Source organism: Agelaius tricolor, unplaced genomic scaffold (genome assembly GCF_023055355.1).
Source record: "Agelaius tricolor isolate 1412-34295 unplaced genomic scaffold, bAgeTri1.0.p SCAF_13, whole genome shotgun sequence".
NCBI lineage: Eukaryota > Metazoa > Chordata > Aves > Passeriformes > Icteridae > Agelaius > Agelaius tricolor.
In genome coordinates, this window is record NW_027269273.1 from 17,075,023 (window position 1) to 17,094,528 (window position 19,506).

The following is a 19,506-nucleotide window of genomic DNA, read 5'->3' on the forward strand; positions in this document are numbered from 1 at the left end:
AGAGCTTTGATAACTCTGATAAAGAACACGAGGATTTAGTGAAGCAGAAGATGGTAGTTTAGGCATGGATCAGTGTGTCTGCTTGTTAATGATTCTGAATCTTGACAACTGTAGTAGCGAGGACTCATGTACATTTTGAAATACTTTAATGTCTGAGCAGGTGATTTAAGAAGACAGATAAGTAAAACAACAAAAAAATTACATTCAAAAGAATCTTTGGACATCTACTCCAACCTCCTGTTTAAAGCAGGACAAACTTCAAAGCTAAATCAGGCTGCTTGGGGTTGTGTGTAGCTGAGTTTTGAAAGTGCCTAAAGGACAAAAATTCCATGACTTCTCTGGGCTGCCTGTTCCAGTTCTGAACTGAAAGGTTTTTTTCCTCCTTCATGGTGACCAGGACAGTTCCTCAGTAACTAGGGGAAGTTGCAGAAAGGGAAGTTCTCACTGGAGACATGGTTTGCCCTTGGTAAATCTGTGCTGACTGCCCTGAGTCACCTTATCCTTCACATGCATAGGGTTGATTTCCAAGGGGATTGATTTAGTCTGTCATGGCCCCAGGTGGTGGAGTGAGACTGACCAGCCTGTAGTTCTCAAATCCTCTTTACTTGGACGAATATATAGCTCCTGTTTAATCTAGTTATGGGGGAACTCCCCTGGTCACTGTGACCTTTCTTTAAAGGTGCTGCACAGAGCTTGAGCATGAAGTCTGTAGCAGATTGTTTGAATTAATGCTGGGCAAGTCTTCTTTGAGTATATGGCTGCTCGGTTAGAAGGCTTTTAAATCTGATTAAGGCAGGAATCTGTTATTTGTTTCAGTCTTGAAATCTTTATTGGGATTAGAACTTTTCTTTGTTTTATGTCTGGCATGTGAGAGACGTAGTTACAGTGATATCTATAGTTACAGAAAAAATTGTCATGAAGACTGCTAGTTGCTCTTCACATGCAGATCTCCTAAAAGGTACCACTTAACCTGTGTAGCAAGAGTACTGTAAAGCATCCCCCTTGTGGCTGATGCCTGCTGTTCGATCAAGCTGCAGATTTTCATTAGGTTCCAGCAGGCACTGTATATCAGAATATTATTTATTAGAAAAAGGGCAAAATAGTTATGTAAATGGTGTTCAGTATTTTTTAGGAAATATCACAGTAAATCTTAAGTCATGCATTATTTTAGAAATACAAATACATACTAATATGTTTATTCATCTCTGAAACCATTTTAAGCTGGAACATGCTTTGAGCACTAATACTCTTGTGTACATATCTTTCTTTGAATTTGGACAGTGAAATAAATTGGGTACCGTGCTATTTTTTGTTTGTAATTTTATTCAGAATGTGCCTTTCTGTGCTACTTTACTATAATTGTGCTTATTGAAGGAGGCACATTTTGAAGCAAATATTTCATTTTGAAACCAAGTATTTATCAATTGCTTAAATTTTCTTTTAAGATACAAAATTTAAACCAAGCAATCTATTTCTGTTTTCAGTTCTACTTGTTTTCTTTATGCAGTATTTTTGTGGAAGATGTGGTAATTCACAATTAACTATGTGGGTTTTTTTCTGTACTACAATGTTAAATATAAAAAGTGTTCTGTATTTTAAGTTTCTTAATTTAATAAAAAATTTAGGTGAAATGTATACTAGATTAGTGTGGGTTTGTGGTTTTATTATTAAACTTTTGTTTTCCATGCTTTGTCTATACTGAAGCAATCAAGCTATTTGTATGCTGGAGAGGCGGGAGAAGCCAACTCCAGATATGTTTGGAGAGCTGCTGCAGAATGCCAGCACCATGGGGGACCTGAGAAACTGTCCAGTGAGTAGTCTTGGTTCTCTTTGGGTGTGAATTCAGTGTCTCAGGTACTTAGTGAAGGAAGGGAAAATTTAGTGATGATGGGTGCTGCTTTGACTAGCCACAAGCATTAAAACAAGAATAGGTGCTTATTTTTTACGTATAGCATAAGTGCTAGATTTCTAAAATAAGAGTTCAGTATCTTGTTCTGCCTTTTAATAAATATGCAAAAAGAGTTATCATCAAACTTTTTTTACATATTGATTAATAGGTAGGGCAGGAAACAGCTGCAGAGTTGCTGCTTCATATAATGCTACTGTTAGGTGCATTACCTTTAACATGAGGCCTTGTGTACCTGGTCCCTGGGGCCAGTGTAAGTATTTCCATTTTATACCTGGCTCCCCTCCCAGTTTATAACTCTGAAACCTTCAGTAAAAGTCTCCATTGAAATATATACTTTTTAATATTGGCAAGTAGTGGCGTACTTATCTAAGTAAAAGAAATTAAGATATTTTATTGTCATTTAAAAGGTGCATATGAGTCCATCTATTTAATAACCAAAGAATGTGAAATTTAATAGAAAGACATTCTTGGTGAGGGCAAACTGCTCTTTGACTGTGAAATAATCAGTTGAATAAAATTGCATACCAGCATTTGCTGCTCCTTTCTTTTTATACTCAAAAACAATTTCTATTGAGGTGTAGCTAAGTGTGGCCTCAAAGTTATGGTAAGGGAGTTTTCTATCAGGATGCCGTGTTCCTGCTGTCATGCTGAAAATGCTGAAGCAAAGAAGTCAATTTGAGAGTAAGATAGGTTGGGAGGTAATAAACAGAATTGCTTGTACTTTAAAAGAACCTTTCAAAATACATGTGAAAAAAGTCATCCTAATGTTAAGACCTCATATCTACATTTAAACATCAGAGTCCTCTGCAGTTTTTTTTTTTTCAATTTTTCATTTTTGTCTCTTAATGATGTTTGGGACTGAAATTCTGATGAAATTTTCTAGATTGCTGTGTGTAAGAAGCACTTTGTGATATCTTCCCTGGTTTTAGTGTCAGAAATTATTATATCCAGTTGTGAAACTGGACTCTGTAGGCAAGAGAAATGATTCTCAGTACGAAAATGGTTTTTTCTTACAATTTTCTAGGGGTACCATTGTGATGTGCCGCAGGGAAAAAAGGAATGTTGTGAATGGATTTCATCATAGCTTTTGTCAAGTTCCCCCCCCCCACTCCATTGCATCATTGACACCCCCCTCCCCTGCAAAGTGCACTGGTACTTATTTAAAAAGTAAAAAATGGGAAGAAAATCAAAACAGGAAATAAGAATTGTAGAACTCCTTTGAGTTATTAAAACAACTCTTAATCTCATCTTTCGATTACTGTTCTCATATTTATACAAATACAGACTTAGCTATACTGTCTAAGATGGGATATTTGAGGTACCCTATAGAAACACTCAAATTTAACAGCAAAGCAGAAAATTTTTCCTGACATTGTCATATAAAGCACCAGTCTGTGTACATACAATTTTTAATCTGAGCTTCTGATCAAAATTGACCTTTCTGTCCAATTCCTAAGAATGTTACTAGGATCTTCCATGTATGTTTGCTTATCTTTTTCTAAATAAGCTTGATTTTGTGCTCTTATGTTTTAATCATTATCAATAGCAGGAGGAAGGATTGGCAGTGTTCACTTCAAAGCTTGAGAATGCAGGATAGTCTTGATAGCACATCTCATCTATGACATGAGAAGCTCCTACCTTGGCACTGAGCATATCTGCTGTGTTTCACCACCTCCTCTTTGGAAGCTGTAATTCTGAGACTTATACTTGTTAGTGCCTTGCCCTAACATTATAATAAGTGAAGAATTAAATTCAGTGTCTTGTTTTATTTATATGCTCAGAGTAACTGTGGGGAAAAGATCCGTATTCGTCGTGTGCTGATGAACTCGCCACAGATCATCACCATTGGCTTGGTTTGGGACTCAGACCATTCTGATCTGGCTGAGGATGTGATTCACAGTCTGGGAACTTGCCTTAAACTGGGAGATGTGAGTTTTTTTTTATTTTGGCACTACTTACAAAGGCTGTCTTTTTCGTGGTAGTCTACAGTAGCAAATGGAGAAAAATATAAAGTCACCAGCTTCACCTTTTTGGTGTCCATAAAAAGAGGAATAGAGGGCAGAACCAAGGATCTGACCTGTCTCTGAAAGCCTCAGAAAAACCTGTGAATTCTATATTCTTGAGTTTCTGAAATGTCTGAAACTGCAAAAATACTTTCAAGTGAAAGGAAATTCTGGATCTGCTATTTCTATAAAAATACATATGTGCTCTTTCATTTTAAAGAAATTTTTTTCTATTTATTTTGAAGACAAAATGTGATTTAGTGGTCTTTGGGTTTTTTGTTGTTTTTTTTTTTTTTTTTTTTTTACCTTTAGCTCCTCTTTTTGGTGAAATGTGTGGTCATTACACTGAAGAGTTATTTGTGACTGAACAGTCTCTAAGAGATGGTGACTGGCACTGTGTGATTGAATGTCAGACTGAATTAAATAGGATTCCCTGGAGGATTCACTTATTCTGCATTAACTGATGCATTAGAGCTGAATTATTGGTGTACCAAACTGTAGCTCTGTCTTATTGTAGCATTGAGATACTACATAAAATAGTTAATATATAAATACACATGATGTTTAAAGAAAAAAAGCATTTTCCAGTGCACAATCTACCAGAATCAGTGTGAGCTGATGGAAATGTGGTTATAAAACAGTGTGGTCTTTGTGTAGTAAAGCAGTAATGCACTAAAACATGAGACCTGTGCAATTCAAATTAACAAAATTCAATTAATAGAAAAGATTTTTTTTTCCTGTGTGCTGAATTCTCTTGATCTGCTGATGTCTTCAGTTGATCTTTTATGTGTTAGCATCATAAATTGGTCCATCTATATTCTGGATAGCCCTTGCTCAAGTCAGAATAAATGCCAGCTGTTTACTGTCCAAACCACCTTGTTTCTGCAAAAAGGAATGAATGTTTTAAACAGTATTTGGTATAATCAGCAAGCATGACACAGAATACAACTTTTCAGAATAGAACCGCATTCAAATTATGTAACATGTATTTTAACATTGTTGTAAATGTCTTCCTTCAAGTGTACACACACTCCAAGTCTAACTCAATTTATGAGCATCTCATGAGTTGGTCAGAGTCCATTTCTGGTCTGTGTCTCTGAGTGTGCTTAAACGCTGCATGATTACTTATTGCCTTGTTTTCTCTATCTTTTGAAATAAAAGCCTGACACCTCTCTATAGTACTTTGAGGTCTTTGAATATAAAGCAGTATGTAAAATTCTGAGCACTTTATTAATTTCTCCTTCTCTTTTTCTTACCTCCCTTCTTGAAGCTCTTCTTCAGAGTAACTGATGACAGAGCAAAACACTCGGAGCTGTATTTGGTGGGAATGATCTGTTACTATGGAAAACACTATTCAACCTTCTTCTTCCAGACTAAAATCCGCAAATGGATGTACTTTGATGATGCTCATGTCAAAGAGGTGAGAAAAAATGTTTAGGAAAACACTCTTTGGGAAATTTGTTAGCTGCTTGTGTGTAAATCCATTCTATTTTCTACAGATTTTGAGAGGGTTTTTTGCTGGTTTTCCACTCACAAATTTGTTCCTCCTTTTTTCTCAGCAAAGTGAAATATTTTTTAAAAAAGCATACCAGAAATCTCAGAAGCCCTATTCTTAGTTCTGTTCTCTTGGCTCCCAGTCTTGTTTTTATGCTGTTGTTTGAAAATGTACAGTTGCTTGTGCATATACAGCTAACACCCATCTCTTTCCCTTGCTGACAAGCAGTATAGCTATTTAGTGCCTGTTGTTGAACTCTGCTTGAGTGTCTACATGCCAGTCTTCCCTAGTGCTTGCTGCCAACAACAAATTTTCCGCTCTTCTGTTAGTGCTTTTTTTAGCCTTTTCACCAAGCATGAGGTCCTTGACATTAAAGCCACCAGTGCTGGGATCTTGGCAGGACATTATAACCCATTAGATTGTTTGGCATTATTGATGCCACTCTCCTTTTTTCCTTCTAGTCATGGAATCACAAAGGTGAGAGAGGAAAATTTTCTCCTGTAGTCATGCCAAACACAGTCTCAATGAGTGAAAACCTCTTAATGCATATATTCAGACGTACTTCTTAGCAGAAAAATTTGCAAGGATAGGTACTGCAGTGCTTTAGTAGAATACTCACATAAGGAGCAAATTTGTTGGAGTAAATGTTCAGTCTGTCAGGTGAAACCTGTGAGATTAGTATTACTATGTGAATTACTTGCCTGGCCTATCAGTGCTTGCAGAGGTTCTGTCACAGCAGAAAGATTTGCACACCTGAAGTATTTAGCTTTGACTTGAATGTACTGTATTGGTATCTTTTATTGTTCATTTTGTTCATTAAAAATTCTTCTGCTTTTTGGTTGATGCAAAGTTAGAACATCCCAGAGGATGAAAAGTTTTTTATGGAAAAAAATCTGAAAGGGAATGACTATTTTTGTAGTTGTATTTTTAGCAGGAATTGTAATCAATTTAGCCATAGGATGATGAATACCTGGATTTTAATTAGGTTGGCTCAGGAGCTTTCTTGCTGAGTCCAGGTCAATGCTGGCTATAAAAGAGTTAAAGTATGTCAGTAGAAAATCAAACTCTGAAATAATTGTGATGGGGGAAAAGAGAACTTATTAGAGAAATGATGACAGAAAACCTTAAATTTTCTTTTCTTTTCTTTTTTTTTCTTTTTTTTTTTTTCTCTTGTTGTCAATTCAGATTGGTCCAAAATGGAAAGATGTTGTGACAAAGTGCATTAAGGGTCACTATCAGCCTTTGCTGCTGCTCTATGCAGATCCAAGAGGAACTCCAGTGTCAACACAAGACTTGCCCCCTCAGGTGGATTTACAGCAATATAGCAGGACTTGCTATGACAGTGAGGACTCAGGTAAGCAGTGTGGGCTCTGGGCCTTGTACCTTCACCCTGAAATGTGGCATGTGAAATGTTTTCCTTCTTTGGAGTGTATTATTGTCAGCAGGGGTCCTTGTTGCTTGTTAAAGCTGATCAAGAATTCAAGAGGATTTCCAGTGTTTTATCTGTGAACCTCACTCTTGGTCTAAGACTGTTGATTGTTTGGATAGCAATTTTTACCAAAAAAGTTTGGAGAAAGAAATTGGGGGATGGGGGAAGTGGAGGACCTGGTATGATTTGGATGTAGAGAGGAACACTAACTTAGGACTTCAATAACTGCAGTTTCTGACTTCCTTAAATAGGACATTTACTGCAGGGCATGTTCTCACCAAAAATACAAAGTGCCTTCAAGGTCAGCAGTTAAACATAAGAATGACTTCATTCTTTATTGTATTTTTTTCTTTTTTAATGTCTCTATGGAGAAATGAGTATGAAACTAATATCCTGTGTATTAAGGAATGTATATATCACATATGTAAAATTACCAATAGTCTTCAAACCGTTTAGATTTTACTTTTAATTTCTTTTTTTAAATTTATTCACTGAAAAGTGGAGGGAGGAGATTGCCCTTTTCACCTCCACTAATGAGTTCAAGTATTACTGTATTGAAACTGAATCATGATGCTTCATACTTTTCAGTAGGGATCAATGCTGGCTTCTTGAGAAGGAGCAGGTTACTTTGCTTTAGATGAAAGTATTTCAGTACAAAGTTCATACCAGATAGCTTTTGAGTCGTAGTAGATAAAACCTGTGAGTTATTATAACATGACGTTCTTGTTACACTTATTAATATTTTGTACTTGCATAATTTTTTTTTTGCTTTCTCCAAAGCAGTGTTTCATATTGTAGTTGCACTCAACATTTTCAACAGTGTTGAAAATGAGCAATAATTTCAGTATGGTAGTAATGTGTACTTTGCACTGTGGATGTAGTTTAATTTTGCATATTAAAAAGATTTGATAAACTTGTACTTATAAAAGAGGAAGAAAGAAACGGGGTTTTAGAAGGAATGACACTGTCTCCCTGCTTCCAAAGGAGCAAACTTTTCCCATAATCTCTGGTGTTCTTGAATCTGAGTTGGTATCTTGGTCTTCTGTTTTTCTGTTAACTTCTGTATAGTTGCCCCTGCTCTCTTTTCTTAGTCTTTCTTGACTTTTATAATAGCAGAAAAAGATTGAAATTTGACATTGCTTCCTTGACATTACTTTTTTCTCCAGGGAGAGAACCTTCCATCTCCAGTGATACCCGGACAGATTCCTCTACAGACAGCTATCCGTACAAACAGGCACACCACGAGTCTGTGGTCAGTCACTTCTCCTCTGACTCCCAGGGGACAGTCATCTACAATGTGGAGAATGATGCCGCTTCACAAAGCAGCAGGGACACAGGTAGCAGATACTATTACATCTGTGTGTGATCATTGTCACTAGATAAGATGACTTCAGTGGATTCTAGTTGAAAATATCTCTATATATACACACAACCTGTAATAGAATAGCAAACAGTGTTTAATATCCTGAGTTTTTGATTTGTAATGAACAGTTGGCATTCACAAAAAAACCCCCATGATTTAAAAGTCTTGTTGGCTTCTGTAGACCTGTGTCTAGCCAGACAAGCATTTAGAGATTTGTTTTTCTGTTATCCACAATACTGCCTGCTCTGTTATATAATTCTGTGAGTTGGAGTCTGCATGGCCCTTTTGTAGGATTTGGTAATTGTTGTGTGAGCTACTTACTTGTGTCTGGGCAGTTACTTCGTTTCAGGAGTTGCAGCTGTCTGGAAAAGGTGCTTTCATCACCAGAGTCCCTCATACTTGGGAACTAAAGACTTTGTGTAAGTGAGTGCTGGTAGTATTTACCGCACCAGTGAGGAGCATAAGACAATTTCCTGCCTGTTCCATGGAAGCAAGTTAAGCTGGAATATCCAGTGAGAAGACAGTCTGTATATATGTTCCTTTGGGCAGCTGAACAGTGTGCCTCACACTCCCTAGTTGAAAAGAGGTTAACTGGAAGTCTAAAGACTTGATCTCCTCAATTATTGATGGCCAGTGTCCACAGTCAGCCTGTTTCTGCATGCAGTAATTTCTAACATCACTTCTAAAAAAGTAGTGCATAAGTTAAGGTCAGACTTCGGTAGCATCAGAAGTAGGATCTGCTATTTCTGTTTGAAAAGTTACCTTAATATGCCGTAAATAGATTTTCTAAGAAGACCTAAGAGTAGAATCAGCAGTTGTTAGGTTGCACCAGAGTTTCAAAGCTGTCAGACTGCTTTGTCCTTTTTTTGTAAAGTTATTCCTCTTTTGTATTGTAATTGGTTCATTTGTAAAATCTATGGTACATCAAAATCTGAAAAAAATGTTTCAAGTTCATTTTATTTAGTATTCTTTCATTCTTCATCAGAGGCCCGAGTAACTGTAATACACAGGTTAAGATAGCCCAACAATCCTTCCAGTGTTTTAGCAAATACTTAATGCTGTAGGCACCAGTCATAGCCTTAGGTAGGGTGTGAGAAAGAAAAGAAAGTTGGAGCAGAAATTGAGTGATGTGGAAACAAAATGTATGTTTGTCTTTGGTGTACAAAGAAGACAACATTGAAAGAGATTGTGGTATACTTCTTAAATAGTCTGCAAAAATGGCACAGAGTTTATTGGATTAGGTTCCTGCCTGCAAAACTTGCCATGCAGAAGTTGGCAGAAAAGGAGAGTAAGGGGGATGGTCGCAAACATGTAAGCATGAAGTTCAGCATGTAACCTTTTGTTCTGTCATTTTTAGTGACTTTGTCCTTTTCTTTTTCTTTCTTCTCCTATTGATTCTATCCTGTGTTATTCCCTTCAGCTTAGCCCATTTCTCCACCTAAATTCAGTTGTCCTTATCTTCCCTGATTCAGCCTTAGCCATAGTCAGTCCATCCCCTTAGCTAACCACTTGTCTGGGCATTTCCCCTCTTTTGTTACCTACCCACTACCTTTCCAAAACAAGTCAGTCTACCAACTAATACAACTGCTCTGTCATCAAATGGCGATCCGTGGGGCTATAAAGAGGCCATCCACACTGACCTGTCAACTGAATCATTCTGGGCAAGAGCAGGATTCTTCATTTAATGGCCATTTACCCACTACTCCAGCCCAGAAAGTTATGGACCCTATCCCACATCATCCTCCAGGGAAGCTCCACCATTGGGTTGCATGACCTCAGGCTCCTGGGTACTTCAGAATGGGGGCAGAAGAGTGGGGCACAAGCCCTCTCTTTGCTCCTACCCACCTGTGCTGCTGAGAAAAATGTGCGTATTCTGGCTGCCCTATTCATGCAACTGAGATTTCAGGGGGAGGGAGTAGAGGGTGTTCTGTCTTAACCCATTTGATTTAATTTCCTTCTCTGACATGCTCTTAGACACACACACAACTCCTACAAAACCAAACTTTTCCTTGGAATATTGCTGTTTGCTTGTGAAGCCATCCTAAGTCTAGAGGATGAGGTGTTTAAGTGATACATCCATCGAGACACAACTTTTAAGCATTGTTAGGCACTCAAAAGTCTTGGATTGTTGTTTTAGTGAATTTTAAAAAGTGAGTGTTAAGTGCTAGCTTATATCCTTGGGATTTTAATTCCTATATTCATGCATTATGTTGGATTTAGTCTTTGTTTCAGAGTGTCCCAATAAAGACAACAAAGCTTGTGTCCTAAGGACTTCTGATTCTTGACATCTCCTCCATGGCAATTAAACGTCTGATGACAATGGGACAATATTTGCAGTCTTTGAAAGGAAAAGAAAATATTAATGCAAAGCTAGCAGCCTTCATTCTAAAAGACTGAGCTGGGCTTTATTCAATGCAAACCCTCAGCTAGTGCTAATAGCACTAAATACTGTCAAATAGTTTCTCTCATGGTAGTTAAGGATGCTTACCAAACAATCTTTTTCAGATTGGAATGTTTAACTAGAGAAGTTGCGCATGCTGAAGTGAAACATCACTCTCTTCTGTCTTGGGGGGAGACACTACAAGGATAATACTGTTCTTGGAGTTCCTGAAAGATATGTGGCAGTCCATGCTGTGAAGGGGAAAAAAATCCATCAAAGTACAGACTTGTGTACCAAAGTGCTACACATCTTTTATTTTCATTGCCAACATTTCTCTTTTGCTTCCTTAATTTCTTTTCTTTTATGTAGTCTGCTTGTTTCTAAAAAATTTCACCACAAAATTACTCTTTCCTTTGCAAATGAAAAGTGAACCTTGTGTAGCTTGCTTTTTATTGTTTGGATTCCTTCCTGCTCATTTATTGTAATATCTTTATAGCAATTGTAGTTGCAGTGAATTGGTTTTTTAACTGTTGCAGGTACAATTTTATATGTAGAATCTGCTTTTAATGTTGTTGATTTTGATGCTAATCTCTAGAGCAGGGAGAAGGCTCAGGAGGGCCAGCTATGCACTCTGGGGGCTGTTGGACCACTATTTGCTATTAGGGACTTTGATTTCCTATCATCCTATGAGGGCTAAAAGTTTGTGAAATAAAGGCTAGAAAAAAGTCTTTGTAGCTTATCATAAATTCCCTTCTTATCCTGCATCTCTGCTTGGGACTACTCACGTGAGTAAAGCCATGCGTGTGTTTGTGCTTGCAGGTTTAGGACTGTGACTGTGTGAGAACCTTAGAATTGAGCAAAGGCAATACAGAAAACCTGTGATATCAAATAGTCTTAATTCCCATTTGATATGAGGAAATGGGGAGTAAATTGTGTTGAAGAGAAAATACTGGCGTTCAGACACATAAGCTGTAGTAAGGGAGTGTTGTGTGTCAGCTGATCCATGTTCATAGTTTGTGGGTGTGCTCTTAGCTTGTGGCACTTGTGAATTGGCTGGCTTGGCCCTTGAGAGCCAAGTGAGGCTTCTTCACTGTAGACTAGGCTAACTCAGATTACTTAGTGTTTGCTACAGGCAAAGAGATGAATAGTTAGTGCAGAGCAGCTGGTGATGTGCAGTCATTTATTATTAGATGGTAACTTGTTCATGTGTTTGAGTCTTTATTCAACAGAGTAATGTCTGGCAAGCTGTCCACAGGACTTTCATGTTCATGGTCATTAAAACTGACAGCAAGAAAGTGGTGTCCTTAGACTGTTCGAAGACAAAGCAGAGTCAACATTTTCCTTGGCACTTGGATAAGCTGTCATTAACCAGAGTCGTTGGAGGGGTTGTATTGTTCTTTTATGACCTTAAAAATGGAACATCCTCTCCAAGACAAACCAAAAACTTACAGATACAAAAAACTTACCTAAACTTGCCAGTTAGTGTTGAAGTGTCTGCAGTTCCTAAGGAGCAAGAGTCCTGCTGCTCTTAGCACAGTGAACACTTGATCTGAAGGCTCTTGTCATCTCTGCTGTGTTCTTCCTCCTTCCAGGCCACCTGACTGACAGTGAGTGCAATCAGAGGCATGTTTCAAAGAAGGGCTCGCTGGCAGACCGCAAGAGGAGTTCTAGCCGGTCTAGGCGGAAAGGAGATGAGGCTCAGTCATCAGGATACCACAGTGAAGGCAAGAGATGCTACTTTATTTTAAATATCAGTATCTTTCTGAATCTTTTTAATGTTCTCAGTGTGTACGTGCATTTCCCTCATTGTTTCTTCCGTCTTTGTCGTTATTTAGTCCTCTCTTTGCTTTTTGATATTTAGGTCTGTTTTGGTTGGATGTTTGTTTAGGGAGTGTTGGATTTTATATTATAATTTTGTTGTTTTGGATTGTACTTCTCAAAGTCTGCATGAAGATGCTGCAAGTAGGGCTGCTAGTTTAATTGAAGTTATTTTTGTGGCTTTTGCTGTCTCTACAAACTGCAGGGGAAACCTTGAAGGAGAAACAAGCCCCCAGAACTGCCCCCAAACCATCCAGCAGCACCAGCAGGCTGAGGGAATTTAAAGAGACAGTGAGCAATATGATCCACAGCAGACCACAGCAGATTTCCCAAACCATCCAGAATTCCCCTCGCGGAGGGAATACCGTGGATCAGGCAGAAACACGACCCTCAAAAAGCCTTTCTGCACACACCCGCGACTGGGAAGTGGAGAGTACCAGTAGTGAGTCTAAGTCCAGTTCATCTAGCAGGTACCGGCCAACGTGGAGACCCAAAAGAGAGTCTCTGAATATTGACAGCATCTTCAGTAAAGACAAGAGGAAACATTGTGGCTACACTCAGCTTAGCCCTTTCTCTGAAGAAGCAGGTAAGAGTTTGAGAAGATTTACTTCAGAATGTGTGGGAAGTGAAATTTTGAGCATGGAATTCAGGTCAGTGGTGAGTCATGTCTGTGAAGACTGAATCCTGTGTGGGTATTCATATTGCATGTGTGGTAGTTCTGTTTGATTTCTGTGTCCTGCGTTTCCTGTCTAAGGGAAAATTAAGGGAAACTATACCATCTACCCTGCTTGAATGGACACAAGCTATATTACTGGGTGTCCCAAGTTTGTCCTTTGGAGCAAGCTTTTGTATTGCTCTGGTTTTTCCTCTGGCTCATCGTGGTATTTTTACTTGATGGCTCAGAGTATGGTGCAGAAAGTACCTTGTGTATCAGTGCAGAGGTCTTGTTGTGAAGATAAGAGTGTGGAAGCCAGTGATGATTTATCTGGAAAGATTTTACAGCTATGCAGCTTGTACATGGAGACTTTGCTGGTTTTGACAATTGAAATAAATTGGGAAGCATAAAGAGATAGATATGTAAAGGGAAGGCGAAGGGGAAGAGAACACACCTCCAGGGAAGGAATGGACGCAAACAAGAATTAAGTGGAAAGACTGTGAAATGTATAAGGCAGAATTAAAAAAAAAAAAAAACAACAAGTTTTCCTGTTCTCTGTATAAGCCACAACAAATCATAAATAGCAAAATAAACAGTGTAAAAAATGAGAGCATCTGAAATAGATATGACAGAGTATTGGAAATGCAATTGGATATACTGTAAAATTATCTTGTACAAATAAAACTTATTTTGGGGAAGAAAGGACTTTCATTCCAGACATAATTTTTACCTCAGGGGGAATATGGTAAGTTATACTGAAGAAAGACTCAAAGATAAATTTGTGAACAGGTTATTGCTTAAAATTGCTAGGAAAGCTGTAAAAGTATTGTGTGTTTTCTTGCTTAATATTGCAGGTTTTACACAAAATTAAGGATGGTGCTTGTGATTTAAACATATTTGAGAAGCTGACATGTATGGATGTTTTGCTGGTATTGAAGCTTATGTCTTCTACCAAGCTGTGTTGTTTATCTTGACAGGTAAAGAACTTACTGAGAATGAGGTGAAGGAGCATGCTGTTCACGAAACAAGGTCAAGCCAGTCAAATGTCAGATACAAGCGTGGTGTGCTGGGCCGGGGCACCCAGCACCACGTGGTGGATCAACATCCTCACCTAATACAGAGGATGGAGTCTGGCTATGAAAGCAGTGAGCGCAACAGCAACAGCCCAGTTAGTCTGGACATGCCCTTGTCTGAAAGTTCAAGCACCCACAGGTACATTTCAACAAAATTCATGTTTGGAACGATTGAAGTCTTGATTTTTTTTGTAGTTACATAATGGTGTAGAACATTTTGCAAAACAGTGGTCCTAGTTTCACATATATCTGTATTGGAACAGGGGAGAAATAGTAGGGAAATGGGAGCCTATTCTTCTCAGTATATTAAAAACTTCCTGCTGGTAAGCAGAGAACAAAATGGGGCTTGAGTGAGTGAGAAATATGGTCTAAAGTGATGCATCTGAAATAGTTGTGCCTTTAATCTATGATTTAAAAGCTTGTACTTTGAGTAACTCATAGTCCTTTTTGTTTGCATTAGACCATTGATTCCTAGACACCTTGTACAAAATCAGAAATCAGTAGCCTTGTATAGAAATCTTTGTTTTCTGACATACTTGTAATATTTGTATGTAAAAATAGACAGCACTATGTGTTTCTTTCCTTGACTTAGGAAGCTTTAGGTAATCACAAATTGGCACTGTTTATGGCCAATAAACAGTAGCTAAGAATCTGTTCTGACCAACTTCCTGGACCACCATAAGAAGTCTTTCTTATGGTAGACTTCTTTAAAAATTAGATTAAAATGCAAGTATTTGTTTGTGCGGATACAAAAAACGTAGATACAATTTCTCCTGGAGAAATTGGTCAAATGGTAAACTATAATTACTCTCTTCTTGGAGGGATGTTCATATGAAGAGAGGAGGTGCCTTTGTTCCTGCATGGCGCAACATCCCAAAGTCTCACAGTAGCAGCATCTTGGAAGTGGAGTCAGCTTCATCAATTGGGAGCTGGACAAACAGCCCACACACCATGGGAAATGGTAAGGTACACTTTGTAGGGGTGGTTATGCAAGGTAAAATGTATCGAGTTGTTCTTTGCTTTCTGGATGTTTATGATGACAGGGAAATTATAAGGAAAGGGAGAAGCAACTTTGAAGAACGTAACAGTTTTATAAGAAATAATTATAAGATTTACCAAAGGGCATTGCAAAAAACCTGTTGGAATATTCCTTTGATCATGTTGCTCTGGCATGTCTTTTTGTGTATTGACTTAAATGATAAAATAAAACTATTTTTTCCTATTCTTTCATATAACTCAATATTCTGCCATCAAAAAAACCTTCCTAAGCATAGCTCATAACTTAGTAAAGTTCTGAAAACCAGCTTGTAATTCTATACAAAATTCAAAACTGTTAGAACTGTGAATCTTTTACAGGCTGTTTGGGCTGAGGCTAAGCTTTTCTGCTTATGTATCATTCTAAGCAAATACTTTTTTCCAGAGAGGGAAGGGAAAGGCAGCAGGGGAGACACTTTCTGAATACCAGTAATAGTTGGAGTGAGAATGAGAACTGATGGATTTCTGTTGTGTAGGATATTGAGGTGCTTTATTTTCCTCCCATTTTCATCCACTTCATGCAGTTAGATGAAAAACATCTCATTGGAATCCATTTAACTTCCACGAGCTAGTGATCTGGCTAATTTGACATAGCTTTATTTACAAGTTATAAAAACCGCAAGAAGCCTCAAGATTTCATCATCAGCTTAGGGTTATTTCTTCCAATGGTTCTTTCTGTTCTATATGCTGTTTGTGTGAGTCAGTGAATCCATGGGCTGTGCTGCAGGGGAGCTTGAAGCATTGCTGTATTTTTATAAATAAAACTTAACAAAATTTATGTTCTGCAATTCTGTGGTCTCAGACTCTTATTACCTAATATTAATTTTATTCTCCAGTAATATTGCCTTGTCTTTTAAGGGATACTTTAAGAGATGTAGCTATCAAAAATGTTACTTGTTTGTTTTGAAGGTGGAGACATCTTTGTTCCTTTAAAGAGTGAGCTGGATGAATTGCAAGAAGAGGTGGCAAGGAGAGCACATGAACAAGAGCTACGCAGAAAAAGAGAAAAGGAAATGGAGGCAGCAATGGGCTTTAATCCCCGTCCCAGCAGGTTTATGGATCTAGATGAACTGCAGAATCAGGGTAACCTTTGAATGCAGTATATTTTGCAAGATGGTAGTGCTGAAGTTTTTTGAACCTTTGAATGTAATTTCCTGATTTATTTGTGTGTGTGCATGTCTCTCGCCACATCCACCTCCCATTACAGATATGTGCCTTCAGGAAGTGAAATACGGTCCATTTCAAACCTGTAGAGAGTAAAAAACTGTTTAGTATTTTGACCAAATGTCTTCTTAAATGAAAAAGCAAAATAATGTAGAGATATTCTTAGTATATGTGCATTTTTCCAATTTTTTAGTGATACACGCTGTTGATAGTATTGATACCTTGATTTAGCTGTAAGCCTTTAACCAGCATCTTGGAATGGGCAGGGCTGTTTTTACCTTTCAGGCACCTCAGCTTCATCTGCAGCAGAGGTGGTTAATATAAACCATCATTCTGTTTCCGCTTGATTTTAGTACCTTTGCAGCCCTGAGCAATTCTGCTTGTTCTGCCCTTGTGCTGTGCAGTGTTTCTCCCTGCCTGGCTGTGGACCCACAGCACAGGTTTTGGGACAAGTGCTCTGGCTGGATCTAATTGAAAATCTGAGCTGGGTTTAGTTGCCTATCTTTTCTAGGGAAAAAGAATTTTTAAAAAATTAAGAACTAAATACAAAGTTTGATTGTCTTTTCCATGACTCCTCATCTTTCTGGGAGGAGATGGCAGCAAAACAGGTTTAATTGGAAGGATGCAGCTGGAACAGAGGGAACATGACAGGATTCACGTGTAATACTTTGTTTTAGCCCTGAATCTCCATCAGCCAGTAAGAGGATTCAGGAGAAAGGTGGGATAAAGTGCACTGACCCAGTCAGGAGTGAACCTTGAAACCTGCTGGAACACTTAACTGGGAGTTGTTGGAGGGTGAGCAGGGCCAAGAAGAGTGAACACCTGGGCTCTGGTCTAACTAATGTATATATGATCAGGGCAGTTCTGCTGTGGTATACTGTTCTGCCAGCCCTCCTGGCATCCCCATGCTGCTTTCTTCAACCTGATGTGGAAGGGAGTTGAGGTTGCTGGTTTGCTGCTCAAGGAGAGGAAGGAGAGGGCCAGCCCACAGCACTGCCAGTTTTGGACACAATCCCAACTGTGCTTTGCAACCTACAGCCATGCCAGCTGCTCAGCAGGCAGAATGACACTGTGCCAGTGACAGCTGAACAATATGATCTCCATGAGAATGTCTGACTGGGAATGTGTGTATAATTTTTACTGACCATCAGTTATACTTTACAGTCCTACTATGGTCTGCTGGTAACCAGGTCAAAAATTCTGATGTACCAGAGTAGATAAATATATTTTTCTATTAATATAGTGTTTACTTTTGTAACATAAATGCCAGTAGTTTAAAAACTGAAAAGTAAACCTCTGTTGCTGAGCATGTTGTCTTCTCTGCTTCTCCTGCATGAAAGAAAACAGCATATTCTCCAGTACTTTACCCCTCTTCTTGATCTATTCTATTAGTTGAAGGAAGCAAAAATTACTTAGCTTTTCTTTGTTGAAAAGAAAGTAAAGTAGACTAATGCTTAATCCAAAAAGAATTTAGTAGAATGTTTGAGGAGTCCAGATGCATTGACTTGAGATCTAGGGAAGCCTTTGTTTATTCCTTTTCAGTCTTTCCCCACCCCAGTCAGAGATATAATAGCTTAACAGGCTGCTGGACTGCCTGGAAGGCTTGCTTGTATGCAGAACTCCAGAACACTTGTGACTCATTTTCCCCTCAAGTAAACTGCTAAATTCATGCAATGAAAGCTAACTTTAGTATTCTGCCCTTGATTACAAGCCTCAGTTGCCTTGATTTTGAAACTGAAGGTGCTGTGCTGCTTGATTAACTTACTGCTCTAACAATTCTCACTTCTTTCTCCAGTACTAGCTTTTAATGCAGATTCTTTGGGGTTTATGGTAAAAGAGTTTGTATTTACATCTGTGCACAGCGATGTTAGGGAGCAGGTCAGGCCGTAGCATGTGTTATGCATATTGAGAGAACGTGATTTATTGTTGGCTGATCAAGGTACTCACATTCTCTGCCACAATGACAGAGATGTTCCATTAAAAAAGACCCACCCCTGAACAGAGTAAAAATCAAGTTTTATTTTTTATTTTCCCTGCCTCATTTGAATGTTTACATTTTAGTGTATAGTTTGCATAATGCCTAATAGGTGACACAAAATAGTTTGGGCATTTCTTCCTCTCAGAAATGGATGTTATGATGCCAGGACACAGTTTCTTTTTGTGTCCAAAATTATTTATCCTTCTCCAGCACTGTTTTCCAAATTGTTGCAAAAGGAATTCTTGACAGTTGTCCCCTTCTTCTCAGCTTCCACCACCTTGTTTTTCAAGTTGCAAGACGGTTGAGTTTTTATATTCTGACTTACAGCAGTTAAGTATATGCACTAAACTCATTTATGGAAGTATTTCATGCAGGCATTTATGTTCACACTTAACTCCTGAATTTTCTTCCCCAGACATGTTGGTTGTTTCAGTTTGTTTCCATTTTGATGAAGAAGAGGCAGATGGATTTTGTCAGGAAAATTATCATACAATGAAAAAACCCTATTCTGCTGTATTTCTTTTACTGATACATTTTGGTTTAGATTTGGTTCTAAATTTAGTTTAATTCCTTCTTGACAGAAGTCATTTGAACTGACTCTGTTCTATGTCTGTACCATCTTTTATACTGATTTAAAGTGTTGAAAATAGCAGAATAAGCCAGTACAGCTCTCTCAACTAAAGAAAATTTGAGGGAAAAAATCCCTTTCATGTTGTTTTACTGTATGGATGTCAAAGCATATCAGGGTGCTCAAGATGTATTTCTGCTTAGGGAGGGTTAGGTGGTGCAGTCTGGAATATGCACAGCCTCTGCAAGAATCCGTATGTGGAAGGATTTGGTGATCACAAATGGGATGAGGGTAAGTGAGGGTTTTGCAATAATGAAACCAAAATGAAGGGTGCTGCCCATTTGCAGGGAGGAGTGATGGCTTTGAGAAGTCGATGCAGGAGGCAGACTCAATCTTTGAAGAGTCGCTGAATCAGGAGCAGAAGGGGGATTGTGCTGCAGCTTTGGCTCTCTGTAACGAAGCTATATGTAAGTAACCGTAACTGCCTGAGCTACTGCGCTTTGACTGTTACTAATACAGAATAGAGGCTGAAACGCCGCATCACAGTAAGTGGTCAGGTTGTGCTAGGGAGTTGCTGCTCTTTAGGAACATGCAGGTGGAGAGAATTTTTCATTTTTATAAGCATTTCCATTTGGG

At 38.4% G+C, this 19,506-nt stretch overlaps 1 protein-coding gene across 9 annotated transcripts in view; it reads left to right on the top strand.

Annotated features, from left to right (window-relative positions):
• The window catches only part of USP54 (ubiquitin specific peptidase 54), a 91,840-nt gene that overhangs the window by 59,968 nt on the left and 12,366 nt on the right, over window positions 1-19,506 (top strand). For 8 of the 9 annotated variants that reach the window (XR_011681057.1, XR_011681056.1, XM_071438911.1 and 5 more), the window contains exons 7-17: window positions 1,705-1,810; window positions 3,691-3,837; window positions 5,183-5,332; window positions 6,593-6,761; window positions 8,003-8,173; window positions 12,172-12,303; window positions 12,603-12,983; window positions 14,030-14,264; window positions 14,947-15,086; window positions 16,070-16,243; window positions 19,218-19,337. Coding sequence is in view for 7 of the 9 variants with exons in the window: in XM_071438911.1 (XP_071295012.1) it covers window positions 1,705-1,810; window positions 3,691-3,837; window positions 5,183-5,332; window positions 6,593-6,761; window positions 8,003-8,173; window positions 12,172-12,303; window positions 12,603-12,983; window positions 14,030-14,264; window positions 14,947-15,086; window positions 16,070-16,243; window positions 19,218-19,337 (1,925 nt within the window). In the remaining 2 variants the exon portion in view is untranslated. The remainder of the gene's footprint in view (window positions 1-1,704; window positions 1,811-3,690; window positions 3,838-5,182; window positions 5,333-6,592; window positions 6,762-8,002; window positions 8,174-12,171; window positions 12,304-12,602; window positions 12,984-14,029; window positions 14,265-14,946; window positions 15,087-16,069; window positions 16,244-19,217; window positions 19,338-19,506) is intronic. The other variant, XM_071438915.1, reaches the window with a different exon arrangement.